We start from the raw sequence: 24,587 nt of genomic DNA on the forward strand, positions 1-24,587 counted from the left end.
CTTAAAAAATATGTATTTCACAAATGAATTCAGGGAGTTATCTTTTTAAACATGAATTTTGCTCAAGTTACAGGATAGTTGTTTTTATCCTCACTTGAGGATATGGGGTTTTTTAAAATTAAATCTTTAATGTTGAAAATATTACATATGTCCCCTTTTCTCCCCATTGACCCCTTCTGGCCCAACCCTGTTCCCAGCCCCAGGCCTTCACCACCCTATTGTCTGTGTCCATGGGTTATACATGTATGCATACAAGTTGATCTCTTTTGTTGACCTCTTCCCATCCACCATCCCACCTCTGAAATTCCACAGTCTGTTCTGTGCTTCTGTGTCTCTGGATCTATTTTGTTCATCAGTTTATTTTGTTCATTAGATTCCACATATGAGTGAGATCACAGGATATTGTCTTTCCCTTACTGCTTATTTTGCTTAGCATAATACTCTCTGGGCCCCCCATGCTGTCTCAAAGGGTAAGAGATCCTTCTTTTTTACTGCTGCATAGTATTTCATAGTGTAAATGTACCACATATTTTTAACCAATCATTAATGATGAACACTTGGGCTGTTTCCAGATCTTAGCTATTGTAAATTGTGCTGCTGTGAACATAGGGGTGCATATATTCTTTCTGATCGGTATTTCCGGTCTCTTAGGATATATTCCTAGAAGTGGGATCATTGGGTCAAATGGCAGTTCCATATTTAATTTTTTGAGAAAATTCCATACTGTTTTTCATAATGGCTATACCAGTCTGCATTCCCACCAACAGTGTGCTAGGGTTCCCTTTTCTCCACATCCTCACCAGCACTTGTCATTTGTTGATTTGCTAACGAAAGCCATTCTGATACCTCATTGTCATTTTAATTTGCATCTCTCTGATGATCAGTGACTTTGAGCATTTTTTCATATGTCTCTTGGCCATCTGTATGTCCACTTTGGAAAAGTGTCTAGGTCCTTTGCCAATTTTTAAATTGTATTGTTTTGTCTTCCTTTTGTTAAATTGTATGAGTTCCTTATATATTTTGGATATTAACCCTTTATCAGATGTATCATTGCCAAATATTTTCTCCCATGTATTGGACTCTCTTTTCATTTTATTGATGGTTTCTTTTGCTGTGTAGAAGCTTTTTTATTTTATGTAGTCCCATTTGTTTACTTTCTCCTTAGTTTCCTTTGCCCTAGGAGATGTATCATATTGCTATGAGAGATGTCTGAGATTTTGCACCCTGTGGTTTCTTCTAGGATTTTTATGGTTTCACGTCTTACTTTTAAGTCTTTTATCCATTTTGAGTTTAGTCTTGTGTATGGTTTACTTGGTAGTCTAGTTTCTTTTCTTTTCTTTCTTTCTTTCTTTTTTTTTTTTTTTTTTTGCATGTATCTGTCTAATTATCCCAACACCATTTGTTGAAGAGACTGTCTTGACTCCATTTTATGTTCTTGCTTCCTTTTTTAAATATTAATTGAGTGTAATTGCTTGGGTCAATTTCTGGGGTCTCCATTCTGTTCCATTGATCTATATGCCTGTTCTTATACCAGTACCAGGCAGTTTTTATTACAGTGGCTTTGTAGTATAACTTGATATCTGGTATTGTGATTCCTCCAACTTTGTTCTTCTTTCTCAAGAACAAGCAGCTATTTGGGGTCTTTTTTGGTTCCATATAAAGTTTTGGAGTACTTGTTCTAGATCTGTGAAATATGCCATTAGTATTTAATAGGAATTGCATTTAATCTGTAGATTGCTTTGGGTAATATGGGCATTTTATTTATGTTAATTCTACCAATCCATAAACATGGTATATATTCTTTCACTTCTTTATCTTTCTCTATCTCTTTTTACAACATCTTATAGTTTTCTGAGTACAAGTCTTTTACCTCCTTGGTTAAGTTTATCCCTAAGATCTTAAAATTTTTTGTTGCAATGGTAAATGGGATTGTTTGTTTAGATTCTCTTTCTAAAAATTCTGAGAAAGAGGAAAGGAGGGAGGGGGGGAGGGAGGGAAAGAGAGAGAGAGAAAGAGAGAGAGAGAGAGAGAAACATTGATGTGAGAGAGAAAAATCATTTGGTTGCCTCCTATGCGTTCCCTGACTGGGATCAAACCCACAACCTAGGTATGTGCCCTGACTGGGAATCGAACCCACAATGATGCTCTAACTAACTGAGCTATCTGGCCAAGACCCACATAATGTTTAATAGCAATGACTATAGGAACTTTGAGGAGACAAGGAAAAATATAAAGGCTTACATAAGATCTGATATAGGACTTGGGTCATAGGAATATATTCTTCTTGAATAGGAAAGGAAGACTTGATTCTGTCTCTATAGTATTCATGTTTTACTTTTCAAAAAATTGTCTAGTTTAGGTACTTCTCTATTTACCAAGGAACTATGCTGTAAGAGGTTATTCAGAACCTGGAGTTTGTATTATTATTTGCCTGTAGACATAACATTGTAAATAGTGCTCATATTCCATGGCTGGCCATAGGAACTTGCTTTTTTAAAAAATTTTTATTGATTTTTAGAGAGAGAGGGAACAATAGAGAAAAACATCGATATGAGAACAAAACATTGATCGCTGCCTCCTGTACACCTCCTACTGGGAATGGAGCCCACAACCCAGGCATGTGCCCTGATCAGGAATCAAACTAGCAACCTTTTGGTGCACAGGACAAGCCCAACCAACTGAGCCACACTGGTCAGGGCTTGCTTGCTTATAAAGCGTAGCCGAAAAGTAGAGCTGCAGGTGTCAGCTTGGGGTCTGGGTTCTAGACTCTGGAATCCATTCAAGTACAATAGAAATCTTAGGGAACAAAGAACTTCATCCCAGATTTCTGAATGCCGAGCTTGTCCTTTACAGACTTCTCAATAAGGACATTTTTGTTTGCCTTTAGGAAATACAAAGCACAGTGCTACCTGTCTTTTCTTTGGGACAACAGCTTGGTGGGTTAGTAAAAGAGGCTTGGACATTCACAAGAGCATGAACCAGTCTAAAGGCTCCAAGCCACTTCTCTTTGCTCTAAAACTTTATAGTTCCAGGAATTACAGGATTCCACTAATTCATTTGAATATAATAACACAACCTATATATTTTTGACTATTATGATATTCTAATACAGAGCTGGTATTGGAACCAGAGTAAGGCCATTACAGTACAACTCATCCCTTTACAATTCCAGTGGCCTGATGGAGAAGATCCTTTGGTTAATTCTTTAAGCATATAAATAAATTAAAAATATGATAAGGTCATGAGAGATTTAGCAATCAGAAATATTCTTATTGAGGAATAAGTGAAACTGCCGTGACAAGTAAAACCCCAGGTTTCAGCGACTGTGGCAGTCTAACAGCACGCTCTGATCAGGAAGTCCTTCCACACAGTGATTTGAGGTCAAGGCTCCTTTTGTGCTGTGGGTCCACCTTCTCCTATAGCCTCTGAGTTTCTAAGTCCAGTTGGCCAATAGAGAAGGGGAGGGTGGAGAGCCTTCTTGTTTGTTCTCTTTTTGCTTTCATTCCATTGGTGGTAACTAGTCACATGGTTCCACCTCGGTGCCTAGGGACTGGGGACTGGGTCAGGCAGCTCTTGGATACATGGCTGCTTTTATGGGTGACTGTGGGAAGAAAAGAAACTTCTCATGAAAAGTTAGCAATTTCTGCCACAGGTATCATGGCAACTAAAAGGAGTAAGCTTTAACCTCAACTGAAGACTTAGAGGTAGGCTTCCAGAAGATGCAGCATGTGAGTTGTCTTCAAGGCAAATAAATGCGATAAAGGCATTTTTCCAGAGAGTAAACAGGCAAAAAGCAAGGAGAGGCGGGAGATCATGGAGCATTTGGGGAATTGAAAAGAAGTGAAAAGCTAAAGCCCAGGGACCAGTCACAGGACATGTTTCATTAAAGCAATGACCCAACCACATAGCTGAGTTAAGAGTTTAACAGAAGGAAGCTAACTGGACTTCAGGCCTCTTAGGAAATCATGCGTTTTACTTGCCTTTGCACATAGTGTTTAAATGATCAGATTTGGTTTTCTGCATCTCTGAATTTGATGCCTCTGATGAGGACTGATGAGAATGCCAAATGACTTTTTCTGAAGAGTGGTTGATATTTAGTATTCTGCAGGGTCTTTCTAGGGAAGTGCAACCAGAACCAGTGAATAATAAAACAGTGTATATCTGTCAAGTGTAATTATAACACTGAATTATGCTCATCTTGCTTCCCAATTCCTGTAGACATCAGTTTAAACATCCAAACATGCTGGCACTTTGGACCTGAGAGGATTTTACTGTGAAATACAGCATGCCCTTCTTTTTAGCCATTTTTAATTTGGAAAAAAATTCATATCCTGTTAAATATTCTATGATGAAGTTTGACCACTCTTTTTTTTTTTTTTTAATCTTCTCAGGTATCTTAAAACCAGGAAAGAAGTAACGAAGGTTTTGATTCCCTTTCATTCTCTGAATTTAAATGAAATTCCCCATTTTTGCATTTTTATTAACCCCTCTGATTAAACACTTGTTAAAATTATAGAACACAGTTTCTTAAAACATCACCAACTTCAAAAAGAAGTGAACATTATCGAATGGTAACTTTTTCTAAAATTATACAAATATTGCTTATTTTGAATGATTTAAAAATCCAAAGAAGCAAAAAGAATAAGCTAAAGAAATCAGCTATAATCTCATATTCTAATATGTTTGATATACTCTTTTATACACTTTAACCAACATTTTTCTATGCACTTCTATATAATTTTTTACCAATATGAGATCATATGCTACGTACTGTTTCTAACCTACTTGTTTCATGTAATGGTATTTTAGAAACACATTTCCATGTCAAATTTATAAAAACTGCACAACAGTGATGTTTATTTTCAACTTAGGGCAGAGAATAATATATCAGAATCTCCAGGAGAGCATCATAGTTTGGAAAATCATAATTTCATATTTATAAAACACAACAAAAAGCTATTGTTCTTGTTATACAACCTACAGGATGTAATGCACAAGTATATTGGCTGGGAAGATGTTTATCTGAGGTCTTCAGGGGTTGTTTTATTCCATCAGCCTGCTACATCTGGGCATATCAGCATCTGGAGATGATAATTAGATTGTTATGTCACATATGGGAACATGGTTTAGAAGAGATTGGGAAACACACTATCTTGACTGACAAGTGTTCCATTTAACCAATGAGCCCTTACTGTTGGGCTTACTTGTTAAAGGATACATTTTCATTCTAATCTACTGGCTTCCTGTCACTCATTCTCAGACCATCATTCCACACATGCTTTAAGACTTGTTCACATCCCACAGCTTCATACAGCCAGGAAGGTGCACGTGATGGAAATGGAAGACCTGTGGGAAGACCACACCAGGATGTGCCCAGGGGTCAGTATTCCTGATGGATGAACCTGTTCCCGCAGTCATTCTATTCATTCACCTTGTTGAGGGTACATCAGACCAACCAGAGGGAGAGGTTGGCAAGTAGCTCAAACCTACTCTCAAAGGAGGTATTTTAGAGAGAAACCATGTCCCATTAGTTCAGCAAATTGTAGAAAAAAGTAAATATGGTTGTTTGAACTTTATACAAACTGGCCCTAAAAAGAAAGTTCTAAGGCAGTGGTTCTCAACCTTCCTAAGGCCGCGACCCTTTAATACAGTTCCTCATGTTGTGGTGACCCCCAACGATAAAATGATTTTCGTTGCTACTCCATAACTGTAATTTTGCAACTGTTATAAATCATAATGTAAATATCTGATATGCAGGATATGTTTTCATTGTTCGCGACCCACAGGTTGAGAACTGCTGTTCTAAGGTGTTTCATGTGTGCAGTCTCTAGGGAGGCAAAATATTTATTTGTGCCATGTAATCAGGAAAGTTGTGTTCTTAATTATTATCATTAGAAATATGGGGAAAGGAAGAGTACTCTATGATGAATCATTATTATTTAACATTCTCCATTTCCAGAGGAATGCTTTGTTCAAATGGAAATTGGTTGGCACAGCCATAAGGGACACTGTGAAGTAATTTTTCCATCTCTTTTCAGAGGAGGAAATATATGGCTTCAGGGTCTCTTAACTCTTCTGCAGTGTTAATTGAGCATTTATCCTAGGACATTTCAACACTGGGATTCTGAGATCCCATATTTTTAAGATTCAACCTAAAACTCATCATTTCTAACATTCCTACTAAATAGGAGACAATGAACAAAGTTAAGTAATCACAGTCAGAGAAAACTAATATCACTTATATTAGTCATGCATCTCTTGCCGAGAGTCCAGGGAAAAGGGAACTTGTATAGAAGTCTTTCTCAGTTTAAGGAAGCGTGTTAAGAGGAAGAGATGCTCCTGCTCTTTCTCATCTCTCTGCATCCCCATTTAAAACCGCTGTTGGCATGGTTTCACTTTGTCTCCACTTTTTGCTCAATATTGCTAATACACTGTAGTTGAAGTACCCCTGTGTTGTAATGGAAAACAGAGTACGTAAATCTCTTATTTTCTGTTCTGTGTCCATAACTTGTAGAATATGGAATCTTCATTGGACTTTATTTTTATTAGAAATGTCTTATCTGAAATCACACCAAGGTAGCGATGAAAGGATATGCTAGGTAGAAACAATTTGCTGCAAAACAGAGAGAAAAGCAGAGCCTCTGATAGGACCTACAGGCTGGGCTGAAACTCAGTCATGGCAACCAGGAAGCAGATGCCTCCTTGTCTGTTGTCCTTATGATAATCACTCTTGGCTCTCACAAGCAGGTTTGCTCCTTCCAAGCCTTATTCTTTTCTCCTAAGACCTTGCCTTTGGCTTTTACCCATTATCAGTGTCCCCATAAGCATAGCCAGCCAGTGCTCAGTCATTTAGAAGTTATATTTCATTAATTCACTGGTATGGTGTGTCCTTAGACGCTTTAACTTGGTCCACAGTAGCACCTGTCAGCTTTTTTCCCAATTCAAGCTGTTTCAGCATCCGGTTTTACTACCTCCTTTTGACTCCAAATCCCAAGTCCATTCTCCTCTGCTATCACCTGAAATCAACCCCATAAACTACCCCTAGTCCTCCTCCAAAGCACATCTCCTTCCGTGAGTGCTTTTCATTTTGCCACACAATCTGACATGGTCCAGAGGAAAGCTGCTTTGACGTCCGTCCCCTCTTTTATCCACTCTCCTCTCCATCTCTGGAGAATCCGTAGGCATCCAATCTCACAATTTCTCTAAATCAGCTTCTGCAATTCCTTTTATCACCAATGCTGTCTCCTCTCAGTCACCATCTGGGACTTGGATCTACTCTTCTAAACTGGGCACTCCCTGCCCAGCAAGTCTCTACTGATTCCAAACATGAGGACATTTAAAACCTCACCGAGGACAGGTGCTGTTTCAAGCCACACGTCATTTTGGAAAGGTTTTTGTCTTTTTTCTTTTTCAATCACGTAGGTCCATTAATATTCAATAAACTATTCTCAGAAGTTGGTGAAATGCATGGAGGAAACTGAAATTAGAAAGGCTTTGCATTTTAAAGAGAAGCTCTCTGTTTCTATGTGGCCAATAGTAACTCCCTTTTGCTTCCTTTTCTCCATGGATACCTTTGTTTGAGAAGTTATTTTCTCCACTGTAATAAAAAGCTTAAAGGCCAAGATGCATATGGAGAAATATTTCTCATACTCAAGAGGTTAGCAACATACCAGAGGTTTTAAAAATAAGTTCATAACATTGATTCTAAAGCTCCAGGCATTTCCTTGAAGAGTTTCCAAAAGACTTCAAATAAATTTTCCTTGCCAGTGTTCATTTTCAGATGTGTTTGACATGGAGTTTTTAGGCGTGAATATGCATATTTGGCTCTAAAGAGTTCTACATTCACAAACTAAAGCTGTACTAAAGGAAAAAATAAGTTATTTTTCTTCCCTGCGTAATTTGAAAGGCGGTGCAGTATGGTTAGAATACCAGAAGCTCTGTACTTAGTTCTCAGCGTCTAGACCAGGGGTGGGCAAACTTTTTGACTGGAAGGCCACAATGGGTTCTTAAACTGGACCGGAGGGCCGGAACAAAAGCATGGATGGAGTGTTTGTGTGAACTAATATAAATTCAAAGTAAACATCATTACATAAAAGGGTACGGTCTATTTTTTTTTTTTAGTTGTATTCATTTCAAACGGGCTGGTTTCGCCCGCAGGCCGTAGTTTGCCCACGGCTGGTCTAGACTCAATTTCCTTATGCAGGCGGTGAAGCTGGGTTTGGAAGTTGGACTCCATTCTAGGAAGTCTTTTAGTCTTAACATTGCTGGCTTCCATCACACCCTTTTAAACAGAAGTGATTGTCTTGGTTTTGGTTTTGCATAGAATTAGACCAACTGCAAACTTAAAAAAACTGCAACCCTCACAAGTTTGCATACACTTCTGAGACCCACTTCAAGTTCAAGGAGTCCCCAAAACCACCCTCAGTTTTGATAATTCTCTGTAAAAATTCACAAAACTTACCAAAGGTGGCTGGACTTAGTCATGATTACCGTTATTACAGGAAAAGAAGACAGATTCGAATCAGACTGGAGAAGGTGCACAGAGGGCAGAAACTAGGAAAAGTCTCAGATGCCAACCTTCCAGGTGTGCCCCTCCTGGGGAGTCACAGACATGTTACTTTCCCAGAATTGATTATGACAGTATCCACGGGGGACTGCCAACTAAGACAGCTCCCATGAGCCTTGGTGTTCAGAGTCTCTATTCAGGCTCCATTACATAGGAATGGTTGGCAGCCCACATAGCTGACCTCAGTTTCCAGTTCCTCCAAAGACAGACTCCAGAGTCCTGCCCCAACTTACAAGAGCTTGAACTGTGTGACCCAAACCTTCACCCTATATCACATTCTCAGTCTGTCTGGGGTGGTCAGCCCCCACCCTAAATACTACCTGGTGAGGCCAGCTCCCACCCCAGATCACATCACAGACTCTGACATGACCCAGGGCTCTCAAGCAAACAAAGATACTCCTCTCAGACATATCACTTCTCTTTGGACAAGGTTGAACTTTTTACCACACAGTTTGAAAATCTTTGTCTTGATGACAGTGAAGCCAGAGAGATTCCTCAGACCTTCCTGCTAGAAGGAAACGTGTCAATCCCAGTGTTTCTTAGGGGGGATTCCAGGGCCACCTGGATTGGAGTCACCTGGCATTAACCAAAGATAGACTCCACGGTCCTGCCCCAACTTATCAGAACTCTCTGAGAAGAGCCTGGAAATACTACATTTTCAGCATGTTCCATCAGCATGTTCTTGTATAAGCTAGAATTTGAGAAATTATGATCCAAGGTCCTTGTTCCTAAAATTTGAACAATTGTGGCCCAAGCAATGTCCTTGTTCCTAAGAGTGGAGTGATGAAAATAGCATGAGATGTAGAAATGAGAGAAAATTCTGCTACTGGCTCCACTGCTGTTTTCTAGGCCAAGCTTTTGCTTCTTAAATGTCACATATTTTGAAACAACATTTACTGCAGTTTATTTCAAACAGACATAAGTAATGTATCACGCTCTTGGACTGAGAAAATATACAGGGTGGGGGAAAATAGGTTTACAGTTGTGAGCCCGTGAAACACAGAGTTGGTTCTTATATTATTTATTAACTATTGCATTATTCTCCATAAGAACAACTGTAAACCTAGTTTGGACCCACCCTGTACATTGTCACCTTATGTTCTTAGGCAAGATGTTTGTGGATATAAGGTAGCAATCCTTATATATGCTAGTGTGCTAAATTATGGGTTACCTTAGGAGAATGTGTGGATTTCTTTTTTTAGAGTATCTATTACAATTGTTTGGCCTCTTTGGCAGGAATATTCCTATTCCTTCTTTGATTCATTCATTCATTCATTCATTTATTTACAAACTATTGAGTGCAGGCATGGTTCCACGTACTGAGGATGTAGCAAACATAAACAAAACAGAAAATGCTTCTGTTTTAGTGAGGCCAGAAGCACATATACATATTGTGCCAGATGGTGATTCAAAAAAATCAGGATAAAGGGGGAAAGGCAGCTGAGAAAGGGGTTTTCTATTTGACATAGAATGTTTAGGGAAGGAATCTCTAATATGAGGCCTTGTGCACAGAGAGATACATGAGGAGCCATAGAGTTAGCTGGGTAAAGGGAACAGAAAGTGCTAAGGCCCTGAGGCAGGAGCAGCTTCACGATGTAATGACAGAGAAAGCTTCAGGTGATGTGGTTAGAGAAAGACAGAGGAGCAGACACAGATATGGAGAATTCAAGCAGTGCTAATGAGGAATTGGCAACAACGGGGAGCAAGAAAAGTAGATATTAGGTTAAAAGAAGAATGTTTTGTGATGGTGGTTGTTAGGATTAGAGACATACAAAAATGATTGATGCTGTAGACGAGGGGAAATTCCTGGAGTGATGTCCTTGAGTAGAGAAGAAGGTATGGCATCTAGGGCACAGGTGGAACACCTAGCCTAAGGTGGGAACATAGGTATTCTCTTTGCTTCTTCCTCCCTACCTTATTTCTCTGACTGCCACAGTGACCTCATTTTCAGCCTTCCTACCTTGTCTTATAACCCTCTCATGGTGCATAAATTATTTTGTCTCCTGATGTACACTTAGCCCTTTTTTTTTCGTAAAAAAGAAAACAATATATATATTCATAGCATTCTTCACTGTAGAGTGAGGCTAAAATATCGGCACTGTCTATTACCAGTTTTGTTGTATGGTTAAATGAGATTTTGTACAGAACATCCCTTTGGAAGTTGTCCATCCTTGAACTTCATCTTAGAATGGAAGGAACAAATCATTATCGAAACTGCAACAGTGTTAGCCGGTGCTTACTGTGTGTAGCTTTCTTTCCTTGTCTTTTCTCTTTGCCTATGCTATATTGAATGACCAAATATTTTCTGCTACTGCCAACTGACACTTTGAGTCTGATGTCTAAATGTTATCTGACCTGCTGGGAGAATTCAGAGCCCAAAAGTCTACTATTCTGGTCAGGTGTTAAATTTGTCACTGAATACATTAAGCCTAGAGTGATTTGTTTGAGGAGACTTAAGTTAGAATGAGAGCAAATAGCACCACCTGCTGGAATGAATAGGAGAGGAGGAAGAAATACCAAGAGCTGCCCATGGTTCTGTCCAGTTCAATGTTTTGTCACTCAGAGGAAGTCATGACCCAGGTGTATTCAAAGTTAATTTCTTTTTTTAAAATATATTTTATTGATTTTTTTTTACAGAGAGGAAGGGAGAGTGATAGAGAGTTAGAAACATCGATAAGATAGAAACATCGATCAGCTGCCTCCTGCACAACCCCTACTGGGGATGTGCCCGCAACCAAGGTACACGCCCCCGACCAGAATCGAACCTGGGACCCTTCAGTCCGCAGGCCGATGCTCTTTAATTTCTGTTATCTATACTTGTTTCCGATGTCAATGTGCCACCTCATGCACTTCTCTTTTAATGTCTCTTTTATCCTTATAGTGATGCAATATCGAAAACTATCATTAAGTTTAGCTGTATTTAATTTTATTATTTCTCTTAGAATCTTTTGGAAATTAGATCATAGGATGATGGCATTTGAAGGAAGCTTAGAGATCACTTAGTTCAGTGTTTCAAACACATGTTGTACACAGAAACTGGAAAGCTCTTGTACTTCTTATTTCAGAAACCAATAAATTGGGGCCCAAAAAGGTGAAAAGCCAAAGACTAGAATATTCAAATATACTGGTTGCTAAACCCTCCGCTATATCAGTTAAGATGCATTCAGATGCAATAAAAAATGGCTTATACAATAACATATATCTCTCATAAGGAGTCTTGAGGTGGCTAAAGGAATAATTTAGGGCCTTAGCAATGTCACCAAAGACCCAAGTTCATCCCATTGACCTCCATGTTCTACTTGGTGTCTGGTGTTTACAAGGTAGGTTCAGCAACATTAGGAACCACAATCTTCACTCAAGACCAAAAGGCAGAAAGGGACTGACTATTTCTCTTATAAGCTAAGAAATTTGTCCTAAAAGACCCCCTCAAGAATTCCTCTCATGTCTTATTGGCCAGGAGAGCATAATATGTCCCATCCTAATGAGTTTACTGTCAAGGAGCATGGAATTGGCACGTTTGATTTAGACAAATCCAAATTCACCCTCCGGGCCTAGTATGGGGCCATTCTTACGTGATACATAAAATTCTGTGGAAGCACATAGATGCCTGGGCAAAATTGGGTGAGCTCACAAAGGAAAGATGGGGAGTGGCTAATTGTTGGGGGGGAAATTTCCATGAGTCTCTCCCATTTCTGCTTGATTTCTGAGCACGAAGCATTGATAACTTTGTTCATACCCTTTTAAGGATCCATATATAGATGACAGCCTTGGAAGATAGTGTTTTCCTACAAAACAGAAGGCAGATTTGTTTTCTGACCAAGATAAGCTCATGTGTCTCCTTAGGGCAACAGTTGAGCAGGTTTGCTGGCAGCCCTTTGAAAAGACTGTGGTTCTCTAAGTTCAGAATTCTTGATACAAACTCCATCTGGGCTGCTTCACATACCCCAGTGGGGCTATGGGAAACCCATGTGGACAAGAAGTTCATGTTGCCTGTTCGCTGTGAATAAAAAGTCCTTTGTATCTGCCCCATGTGTCTCCTGTCTTTGGCCAGCATCTATGGAACTATGGCAGGCTGACTTGTTTGGTTGCAAGTAGGATGAATCTCAGATGCTTCCTCATTCTTGATACTAATGGAAAGGCAACTGTTAGTATTTGCTACAGTGTTATTTCCAATGAACCACACCAGATACATCCACGTCCCAAATACTTTCTTCTGGAAATAAGAATATTTTCAGTATGGAAAGAATTCCTTTTCCACAGGCAGAAACAGGGCAACACTTCGTCTACAACTAGAGACACACATTAAGCAAGGACAGAGTCACTAGCTCTGGTGTCTTTCATGCTGCCTCCCTTTTATTCACTCTCCGACTTTCTCTGTAATTATCTCTTTTAAAATGTCAGTTCCTCTCACCCAGAAGACCAGAAGCAATCAGCCAGCCACACACTGAACTTAGAAGCTTTTAAAGTGTGCTTGCCATTTGCCTGGGAGACGGGATTTCTCAAAGGCATCCCTTAGCAATGTCAGGGAAGCTCACGTGGAATGACTGAGGAAAAGGAACCCTTTGCTTGGCTCTCACACTGGCCTTGCAGTCCCCTTCCCCAGGAAGCACCCACAGGGAAGAGGAGTGTGCTGGGACTGTGAATATTGCTTCAGCAAAACCCAAATGGATGCTCTTTAAAAAGGGTCATGCTCTCAGAGGATCTCAGTCTTGAGGTCCTGAGTCTCTCTCATTGTCCCCTGACTAAGCTACAGCAGAATTTGCTCCTCTAGAAGGAAACATTGATGTTAAGAAGAGCCATAGTCCAGAGGAAGAAACGGGATCCAGTGTGACAAGCCAAGAAAAAGTATGTGTATTTCCCAGTTAACTTCTGGTCCTCGGAGTTTCTCTAAATGGTGGCATTTAAAATCCTGGACAAGAATTCATCATAGAGAGAAAATTAGAGCAGCATCTATCCCTCCTAGTCAAACCTTAGGGTTAAACTCAATTTATCCCTAGATTCTATTTCCCTGATGGCTGTTGATACCTTTAAAACAAAACAATCTTTTCTACTTAGCTCAGGAAACCTTGTACTCTTGCTGTTCTGACAACTTACATTTTAAAATGCATCTGCTAAAACATAGTACTACGAGACCATAACAGATTCAGTCTTAAGACTGGGGATGCTTTCTCCCCCTTGACTATACCAGAAAGACAGGGAAAGATCATTCAGTGGATGAGTCATAGGGTTGTCAACCTGCATTCTTACTTCCTTAGAAACCTTGATGAAGGTCACCGGCCTCCATTGAGTCACAGTGACCCCTGGAGGCAGGAGCTCCTAATTTGCAGGAGATATTTCACTAGAATGTGTGCAGGAACCGCCACAGGTGTTGAAATTAAAGTTCCCTTACTGGTGACATAAAAGATCAAAATTCCTCAGTACAATTAGGTTGATTAAATTGAGCTCCGCATCTAATATCCCTGTAGCTCAGTAATGTTAATGCAGCTTTCAGAGGTGCCTGACCCAGAGGCAGGGAACAGTCCAAGTCCTGGGAGAATCTGGCCCACTGTGGTTTTTAAATTAGAAGTTTGATTGCTTGCGACATCATCTCAAAATGGTACCAGTCCAGAGAAGCTGAATTTTCCATTTAGCCTGGAAAAAAATTAAACTGCTTAGAGATTAGGCTCTTGGTAGATAGAGGGACTAAATCTCTTTATGAGCAAAGTTAGGAAATCTGGTGGGCCACCTCTTTAAGATGGAAAAGAATTCACCAAGCCCGAGGAGCTAGCGACGTGTGCTGCCTCTCCTGCCAATTGCAAGAAAAATATACATTTAAAAACCATGTTTATAACACATTGAGAACTTTAAAAAAAAAAAAACTAAAATGTGAAGCAGGAAAACTGCTTACAAGCAAAATTGCCTAAGCAACCACCGAATCCATTTTTCTATTGTTGGTGGTTTATTGCAGAAGGTGGCTTATTTGCAGCAGATCTATGAAAACAGATTGATTGTGGTCAGTGCTGGAGGGTAGGTGACTAGGAGGATCCAGCATCACAGGTGAGGAATGACCCAGGTGTGCAATGAATGATTCCCAAAAGGAGGCTGTTAGGCATGGATGTGGAGCTGCCTTTCAGACAGCCACACATAGTCTGAAGAAGTTGCAGGTCACCTTCATTGACATTCATCAACAATTCATGACTCTCTCACTTCCAGTAGGAGCTGCAATGATTAGATTAATGAAAAGAAGTTGTGTGAATTCCCCAAAAGCAATAGCTCTCTATTAATATTTTTCCAGGGAGCTTTTTAAAATACCAATGCCTCCACCAGACCAACTGAGCCAGAATCTCTGGGGATGGAGGAGGAAGAGTTTTATTAAGCTCTTCCTGGGAGTTACTGAAGAGTTAGATTGGGCCCTAGATGGTTTGGCTCAGTGGATAGAGCGTCGGCCTGCGGATTCAAGGGTCCCAGGTTGAACTCCAGCCAAGGGCTTGATCCCTCCCAGTAGGGGGCATACAGGAGGCAGCCAATCAATGATTCTCTCTCATTGATGTTTCTACCTCTCTAGCTCTCTATTTCTCTCCCTTCCTCTCTGAAATCAATAAAAATATTTTTTTAAAAAAAGAGTTAGATTGGGTATAGAATCAAAAAATCCAGGTGCTGGCCCAGCTAGTGTGGTTCTAAGGTTGAGAGAACTAAGGTCACGGTTCAATTCCCAGTCAGGGCACATGCCCAGGTTGTGGGCTCAATCCCTGGGGGGGTGGGGGGGTGGGGGGGGCATGCAAACAGCAGCCGATCAATGATTCTGTCTCATCATTGAGGTTTCTCTCTCTCGCTCTCTCTCGCTCTCTCTCTCATCCTCTCCTTCCTCTCTGAAATCAATAAAAAAAATTTTTTTTAAAATCCAGGCTCTGAAAAATCTGGCAAGCCTGGGTTCACATCTCGACTTCGTTATTCATGAAATCTAAGACCCTCCACATGTGCTTAACTTCTCCCGACCTCAGTTTTCTTATCTAGAGTCAATGATGGTAACTTCTCCATAGGCCTCTAAAGATAAAGGAAATAAATATATGCCTGGCCCACGATACAAGTCTGTTTTCCTCCCTTTGGTTATTCATCCTTATTGATCCTTATTCAAATGATTGTTTTTCGTGGACCTTTGTAGCAAGTAACAGACTTAGGTTATTTTTCTCTCCCTGTTTTGTTTTTCTTCTGCTCTTTGGTATCTGGGGGGAGAATACTCACGTGCTTTCCATGCTTTCTGCTTCTCCAGCTGCCACAGAAGTGTCCTTCTCATTTGATGTTGGAAATGGGCCCGTGGAGATTGTGGTGAGGTCGCCCACCCCTCTCAATGATGACCAGTGGCACCGGGTCACCGCGGAGAGGAATGTCAAGCAGGCCAGCCTGCAGGTGGATCGGCTGCCACAGCAGATCCGAAAGGCCCCGACAGAGGGTCACACCCGCCTGGAACTCTACAGCCAGCTGTTTGTTGGTGAGTAATGGCAAGGCCACCGTCATTCCCCTCTGCTGGTGTTGCTAACCTTCACAATGGAAAAAATAAAACCCCCTATGGAGTGCTTTGCAGAAGATCTTTCTAAAAGTAATTATCTAGGCCTCTTGTAGTCTCTCCCCAGACAGAATGGAACGAGAGAGAGAGAGAGGATTCGAGTGACCGATGTCCAGTTCCACTTCCCACCGTCTGGAGCCCACAGTCCTTGTCTCCAGAATCGGAGGGGAGCCAGTGACATCTCTGAGGTCTCTACGTATGCAACTTTAGGTTTATGGTTTTAAAACCATATAAAATCCTTTGATAATTTGGAACACTTGTAACTGAGCAAAGGAAGGAAGGAAGAAAAGGATGGAGGGATGAAGGGAGGGAATATGGGCTCCCTAAATGCAGGCTTGCTTGAAACAATAAGTAGAAACCCATCCCTTCCTTTAGACTTCTTGCAAAGATTCCTCCTACATTGGAGAAAGATCAACACTGGGAAGAAATTTAAGCAGCAAACTGTTAAGCGGCCTGTGCAAGAAATAGGTTCAGCCTCACAGCTAGTCTTTGCTTTGACCTGGTCCAGCTGGACCTGATGCTACTTCACATCAAGTCCTATTTCCATAGCTTGTTCAATTTTAAATTTTGTTTTCCGAAAAAACTAACAGTTTAGGAAATTAGCCATTTCCTCTCTGTTGAGTTAAAAGAAAGCAAGTTTGGCCCTAGCTGGTTTGGCTCACTAATTAGAGCTTCAGCCTACAGACTGAAGGGTCTCTGGTCCAATTCCAGTCAAAGGGATGTACCTTGGTTTCAGGCTCAGTCCCCACCCTGGTCAGGGTGTATGCAAGAGGCAGCCAATCAATGTGTCTCTCTCACATCGATGTTTTTCTCTCTCTGTCTCTCCCCCTCCCTTCCACTCTCTCTAAATAAATCAATAGAAAAATATAATCCTTGGGTGAGGATTAACCAAAAAAAGCAACTTTGAAGGACTTTGAGGCCGGATTCTACCTTATACCTTAGACACCCCGCCGCTCCCTCTCTCTGAGTTTCTGGAGGTGAATTGAGCAAGTTGACCAACTGTGACAAGTTCAGACCAAGCAAAAGCAGAGGTGACCTGGTTGCTGTCCATATTCATAACCCCCATTGCCCTATAGCAGAGACTCATCAGGATCAGTTCATTTTAACAAGGGCCAGAGTGCCCACGGTGTCTTTCCTAGTTGTGTGAAGATGCTTTAAGAACATTAGATTTACAATAGCTAAGATCTGGAAACAGCTCAAGTGCCCATCCATAGATGAGTGTATAGAGATGTGGTACATTTACACAATGGAATACTATGTAGCTGTAAAAACAAACAAAAAAAGGATCTCTAACCCTTTGAGACAGCATAGAGGGACCTGGAGAGAATTATGCTAAGTGAAATAAGCCAGTCAGAGAAAGACACACTATCTCACTTATATGTGGGATCTAATGAATAAAATAAACTGACGAACAAGATTGATCCAGAGACATGGAAGCATGGAGCAAACTAATGAATTTCAGAGGGAAGGGGTGGGGCAGGAAGAGATTAACCGAAGAATTTGTATGTATATATGCATAACCCGTCGACACAGACAATAGTGCAGTGAAGGCCTACAGTTGGGGGCAGGTTTGGGTTGGGGGGGTCAGTGAGGAGGAAGAGGGAGATATCTATAATACTTTCAACAATAAAGATAATTTTTTTTTTAAAAAAAAGGAAACATTAAAAGTCACAAAAAGAAAGGTAAATTTAGATAGTCACCTGTTTGCTGTGATGTGGGCCAACTACAGAGCGTTAGCTTAGTCCATTCATTTTGGAGGTAAGACTGGCTTGTTAAAAAGCCTTGTCAGCCACGGGCCAGGAAAGAGGCCTGGATTGTGAAGTAAAATACTGACTTCTCCATGTCAACTAGAACTCAGCCCATTCCAAATCCTTCTCTCAATTTATAATTCTCAAAATTACATCGTTTTTAAATTATTTTGTATGAGGTAAACATCAGGTTCACTGATTCCTGCTAAATAATGTGAGCAAAGTTCACTTTATCAATATGTCCTGCCCAGATTACCTATGACAAGTTTCTTCCCAAACCCTGTTAGTCTCGAGCATGCTGATTAGGTTCTACCTGGTTTTCAACCCTAATTGACCAGTTTCTCTTTGTTTGTTTGTTTTGAACTTGTCCCTGGATGTAGAAGTCCAACTTTACTGTTATCACTTCCTGTTCACTGACTATAGTTGTCTTTAAGAAATTTGGAGACTAAAGTCATGAAACAGAGAGGGTTAGGTGGAGCATTTATTATGGTCTTGGAAAAGTTTTGATTTGTTTAAACAAGAACAACTTATTAAAAGAGAAGAATAGAGAGCTGGGGCAGGATTTGGTAGAATAATTAATTGTAAGGGACAGGCAAAAAAATAGCATTTCAGGAAGAAGAATAAAGAGGAACAGAAAGGACAAGCAAGGAAAGGAAAAACGGGGGGGAGGGTCACAGGAGTTTTGTGAGATTCCCTCTGTTTATTATGACAATAAAGAACAAGTGTCGTGCGTTAAATTAGACTAGAAAGTGTCCTTTGAAGTTAGTAATTATGAAAACATCATTGGAAGGAAACGTTTCAGAACAGTGGACTACCTGATGGGTCGACACCTCTTTTCATTTGATGAAAAAAGAGTAAGTTTCATGTCTCAGTCTCTAATTTCCTGTTATCTTCAAGGTGGACACAATGCCCACCTCCCAGACATTTAAGCCAATATGAACAATGTTTTCTGCAATAGAAGCCCACTCCATGGGAAGTGTGAAGAGGTGTTTGTTGCCAGAAAAAAAAAAAAAGTTCACAACTGTGAAATCCCGGAGTCAGTTATCCCAAGACTGTTCAGTAGGGATCCAGACAACTTGAGTTGTTCTCAGTTCTACTCCAATAAGAAGTATCAGGTTGACCAATATTATCACTTTCCCTTTCCGAATCTTTTTTTTCCCATCTGCCTAATAAACATTTGAATTATTTGGTTCCCAAAATTTCTTCCGATTTTAACCATTTAGGATTATGTGTTTACAGATTGTTAAAAAGGCCTAGAGCTGCCAAGTGGTTCTCCTTTCCACAGTGTCACGTGGTTGACATTGTGGGCTTTGAATCCCACCTGCGCCCGCCACTTCCTAGCTAGAAGACCACTGACAGGTTCCTTGATGTTTCTGTGTTAAAAAGAGACACAGTTTCTGCGTCTCAGGATGCGATGAGATAATCCATGGGAAGCAGTGCACACACAGAGTTCCTGGCATCATCCGTATGCATTGAGTCACTTCTCTATATTTTACCTTTACTTTCAGCTTTCTTCTTCTTCCATGTAATGTTCATCTCCTCCATGGTTGCCTGGAGCCTCAGCCAGACCACGGACTCAGAACTAAGCTCAGGGTGGCAGCCTCGGGCAGCCCTGGGCCAGATTTTTCCTTGTGTTTGGAAAGCAGCAGCAATGCTCAAAGTCATTATCTAAGCGTGAATACCAGGCTGGATTAAGCCAAAGCCTTTTGTAGCATGGAGCCCTGCCAGGGAGTTTGGGGCTCTGGCCATGGGTGCATGGTGGCTGGGCTGTGAGGCCTAGAGCCCCATGGCCAGCCTAGGAGCTGGCCAGAGAGTTGACAAGTGTGAGCTATAGAAGACAGGACTATGCAGGGCAGGTGGCTGATGGAAAGGTGAATTTTCAGTCAGCTTCAGCCAGGCCAGAGCATGTAACTGTTCTTGGGGTAGTTTATGGAGGTGGTCAGAGTTCAAGAGAGCTGAGGGGGGCCTCAGGAAGGAGCCAAGTTCCTAAGTGGCTCATAGAGAGAGAAGGTTAGGTCCTCTTAACTAATGAGAATGTCCAGGCTCAACTCATTTGGCTCAGACATCTTCCAAATTGCCCTGAGGGTCAGGGGGCCATGCTTCTGCGCAAGATGTCAGCCCAAAGGAGCCGAAAAATTAATTCTCACTCTTTCAGGATCTTTTGTGCTGCGCGGGAGGCCCAGTTGGTGACTCAGAATAGAAGCAGTGTCTTCATGAGGGCTAATGGGGAGCAGGGAAGCTCACTGACTCCCATTTTCATGGAGCCCAAAAATTGGGGTGACCTTTGACATCCTCTCTTTCCTGCATTACTGCCCATCAGTACTAAGTCTGTGATTCTACTTCCAGACTGAGCCCAGATGCATACCCTCTGCTCTGCTGACACAGGTCCCACCCCGGTCAAGGCCATATGCTTCTTACTTGGACTACTGCAATTAGTCTCCTAACTGGTCTCCTAACTGGTCTCCTAACTGGTCTCCTAATTGGTCTCCTGACTAGTCTCTTAATTCGTCTCCTAACTAATCTCTTAACTGGTCTCCTTACTAGTCACCAGAGTCTTCAGATGTCCCTCAAGTACCCCAAGCTTTCTCCTGCTTTAGAGCATTTGCACTGGCTGTTCCCTCTGCCTGAAATACCTCCCTAGACATTGACACAGCTGACTTGACTCCTTCACATCACTCATCTCTGCTTTGGTACCTCCTCAGAGAGGCCTTCTCTGACCACTCTGTCTAGAGTTATTTACAATTATGCATTCTCCTTACAACTTGTAATCTTTTAAGTTTTTGCTCCCCCCACCCCAGAAGGTGAGCTACATGACATCCAAGATCTAGAATAATGCTATGGTGCTTGTCCAATGACTATTTGCTGAGGGAGTCCTCAAATGAATAAATAAATGAAATATGTATTTTTTTGTTACTTCTTTGAGTTAATAGTTATATTCAAACTTAGTTCATCCCATCTCTAAAGAAAGAAGGTATTTTTCCTTATAAACTTTCTCCAAAATTCTTCTCTCAAAATACGGTATTTGCCATCTTTGGAAGTATCTTTTTGCTAGGTGCCACAGACTGAAATCAGGCATGACAAAAGCCTGGGGAAAAAAAGCCACAGAGAAAGTCAGACTGTTATGAAAGACAGCTTCTCAGAGCGGTCTGGGCCCTAGATCTAGTTGTCAGTCTCCCTCCCTGAAATTGAGGTCTCGCCTGTTTGGCAGCAGGGAGATGGTGGCTGGGACTCTAATGCAGTTTCTGCCCCCACCCTTAGACCCTTATAACTGGTTCTCTGGCTTCCCTGCCCCCCCCCCCCCCAACCACCACCACCACCACCACCAGACACAGGCAGGGAGTGATATCATGCCTGGAAACACGTGCCCAAGTACAGAAAGAAGAGAAAATGATTTGCTAGATTAGAAACATCACTAGAATAAATCAATGAACTATCTACAAAGCAAAGATGCAGACAAACTGCAGAAGCTGCTCTGTGAACACCTGCTCCTTCACTGCGGGTCACAGGTTACCAGCTTCATTCACTTCTCAACCTGACCTCCGCCTCCGGCCTCTGCAGGAGGCCAAGCTGAGTGGGCAGCTCTCCTCTCAGTGGAAAGACCCCTCCCCTACCTCAGGTGAAGGATGGCCTTCCCCACGAAGACTCACCATATGTTTTTCCTACCTTTGCCCTTTAGTGGTCAAAGCTAATTAACTTTTGCAATTCCAGCTGTCTATTTTACAGTTTGAGTTTTAACATACTAAAGAATTTATGATAGAGCTAATTTTTACCTTTTTAAAAAATATATACTTCCAACATAATCAAATTGACAGTGTACTTTTTTGAACCTTCAACTAAAACATAGTCTGCTAATTAACTATTTCCATCGGGGGCTGAGCTACTTTTCTAAGGCAGAGGTTATAAGTGTCAAAACTTTTAGAGAGAGATTTTAAACCTTTCTAAGAAAGGATTCAATCCTACTGTCCACCTTCTGTGTAAAATAGCTCACCTACCCCCAAGAGCACGGCTGCAGGGACTCTGTGGCCTTCCATACCAGCTAGGGAAGACATTTTAATTTTCCAATCAATATGGCAAATTTTTCTCAACAAATTTATTAAATAATTTCCTATATGGGCATGTACGTGGGTTGCAGGTTTAATCCCCAGCCTCGGTTTGGGAGCATGCAGGAGGCAACCAGATAAAATGTCTCTCTCACATCATGTTTCTCTCTCTCCAAAAAAAAAAAAAAAAATTATATATATCTTCCCCTCCCTTCCACTCTCTTTAAAAAATCAATAAAATATCCTCAGGTGAGGATTAATTAAAAAATAATAATAATAATAATAATTTCCCATATAGATTTCTCACTTTTTCAATAAGTACTGAACTAAAAACTTCATGATAATAAATGGCACCTGTCACACAAAATAAGATTGTAAAAAAGGAAATTAGCCTCAGTGACACAAATATTGAGGAAGGGATGGGAACTCATAGCCCTATAGTCTGTCCTGTAATGCTCTAAGAGAGTGAGAGGAGAGGATCCACTTTTATTAGCTCAAATAGTCGTTTTGCACTAAATGCTCCCCAGGCACAGCGGCGGGGGGTGGGGGGGTGGCGGTGGTTATCATTGCATAGGACTACTCTTCATCTCATGGTCCTATTGGCATATCCTACAATGTCCCTTATTCATTTTAATTTCACTTTACTATTTTTCCTCTTTTTTCACCATTCTGAATTCCATTCTCTCCACATTGCTGGTTCCCAACTGAGTGTATTTATGTATGTCTGTTATATATTTGTTTAAAATATATGTATGTTCTAGAAAATTCATAGTATTGCCTTTCTGTGTCATGCTTTATTGTACTACAGCTCTCATTCTGTGTTTTACCCTTTCACTCAGCTTTGTGTTTTTTAAATATATTTTTATTGATCTCAGAGAGGAAGGGAGAGAGAGAGAAACAGTGATGAAAGAAAAAATTCCTCTGGGTCATGATTTTGCCCTTTTTGTTTAATTTAATACCTGATTATGTTGCCTCAATCTCCTGTGCAATCTCCTTTGCTCTTGATGGTGTGTCATTCATTATGGGTAGTTACAGAATTTTCATAATTAATCTGTAATTGCAATACTTGCATAGCATTTCCCATGAAAAATGATTTACAAATTAAACCCAATCTCACCTTACATAATTATCACAGGTCTGACTCTGACGAATGTGCATGAAGCCCTTGCGTGACAGGGCTCTCTCTAATGACAATGTGTTGATTTTCTAATCAACAAAGGTTAAGTAGCATTTTTGCTTGTAGACCTACAATTTAAACTTAGGACACTTGCCATCAAGAAAGATTTCTGTAGAGCACATGAGTTAAACTCAAATAATTATCATGGGTTCTAATGCATTAACATCTTTTGCATAATATATAATGACCATTTTCAGCACAAAAAATTTTTCTTCATATGGACTAAATCAGTAAAAGTACTTTCCAGCTCACTGACCGATTTAATAAATCAGAGGCCATCTAAGTAAGAAAAGAGCATCATTTATTCAGTTTTTCTTTCAAGAGAAATGACATCCCACTTATCTGCTTTATAAATTAAAGAGAGAGAGTACAAAACTTTATTTAATGGAGGCAACAAATACAAATTAGACTTCAGTCATCTGTTACGGTCAATTAAGGGAAGGAGGAGGAAAAGTCAGGCAGCAGTGCAATGAAGGAAAAGGAAGGGAAGGAAATTTAGGGCAAATTGAGAGTAATTTACTCAAATATAGAGATGGAGACATATAAGTACAGAGGAAGAGGTTGTACATCACAGAGCAACTTAGAGCTGGAAGGAATCAGAGACATCACCTAGTTCAACCTTCTTTTTTTATGGATAGGAAAAATTGATGCTGAGAGAGACTAAGAGGTTTGATGAAAGCCACACAGCTAACCCAAAACAGTCAACAGTCCTGATGGGGAGAGAGAGGCAGTAAGAAAGACTGACAAATGCAAAAGCTCAGAAAGACCCAGGACCAGCCCTCTGGTGAAAGGCAGAGAGGCAAAGAAACAGAAAAAGCTGCCACCTCTAACCCTTTATGGAATGAGGCCTACATACATGAAATATCTAAGTATTTGCCTTAATAAGAATAAAATTATGATTTAATCTAGATTTATTTGCTCTGCCAATTGGCCCTTTTTTAATCTGATTTTTTTGGTCATATTAATAGTTACTTAGAGTCTTTTAACAACCTCTTCTTCAAACTCTCAACTATTACTGAGACCCATTAAAATGAATTATTTCCTAATTAAATACATCCCAGATAGATTGAAAAAGTAGAATGTTAAGAGAAGTAAGATCATAAAAGTGCTGGAAGAAAATATAGTTGAATAATTATATTATTTTGGATCAAGAAGTTTGTTCTAAATCTAATACCAAAGGCAGAAATCATACACATAAAATAGATGGATGTGACTACATAAACATTCAAAACTTTCAAAGGGAAAAAGAAACATTATATACGTATTAACAGGCACAACTGGAAGAAGGTAGTTATCACATTTACAACAAAGAGTGAAAGCCCAAAATATGGTTATAAATGAATAAGAAATAAGACTTCTCTTCCCCCCAAGAAGAAACAAAATATAAGAATTGGTAACACAGAGAAATCATTCAAATCACAGTATTTGAAGCAATGAACTCTTCTCCCCTCAACCTATAAATTCAAAAGGCTCCTGGCTAATATTAGACTTGGTATGGAGAAGGTGGGCATAT

The 24,587-nt window shown here is 40.4% G+C and overlaps 1 protein-coding gene across 1 annotated transcript in view; it reads left to right on the top strand.

Annotated features, from left to right (window-relative positions):
- Positions 1-24,587, top strand: part of CNTNAP2 (contactin associated protein 2) — a 1,802,564-nt gene that overhangs the window by 1,610,770 nt on the left and 167,207 nt on the right. The window contains exon 17 of the mRNA XM_070424092.1: positions 15,816-16,034. Coding sequence (XP_070280193.1) covers positions 15,816-16,034 — 219 coding nt within the window. The remainder of the gene's footprint in view (positions 1-15,815; positions 16,035-24,587) is intronic.

Source organism: Myotis yumanensis, unplaced genomic scaffold, assembly GCF_028538775.1.
Source record: "Myotis yumanensis isolate MYYU_CA2020_CCGP unplaced genomic scaffold, mMyoYum1.0.hap1 SCAF_9, whole genome shotgun sequence".
NCBI classification, from domain to species: domain Eukaryota; kingdom Metazoa; phylum Chordata; class Mammalia; order Chiroptera; family Vespertilionidae; genus Myotis; species Myotis yumanensis.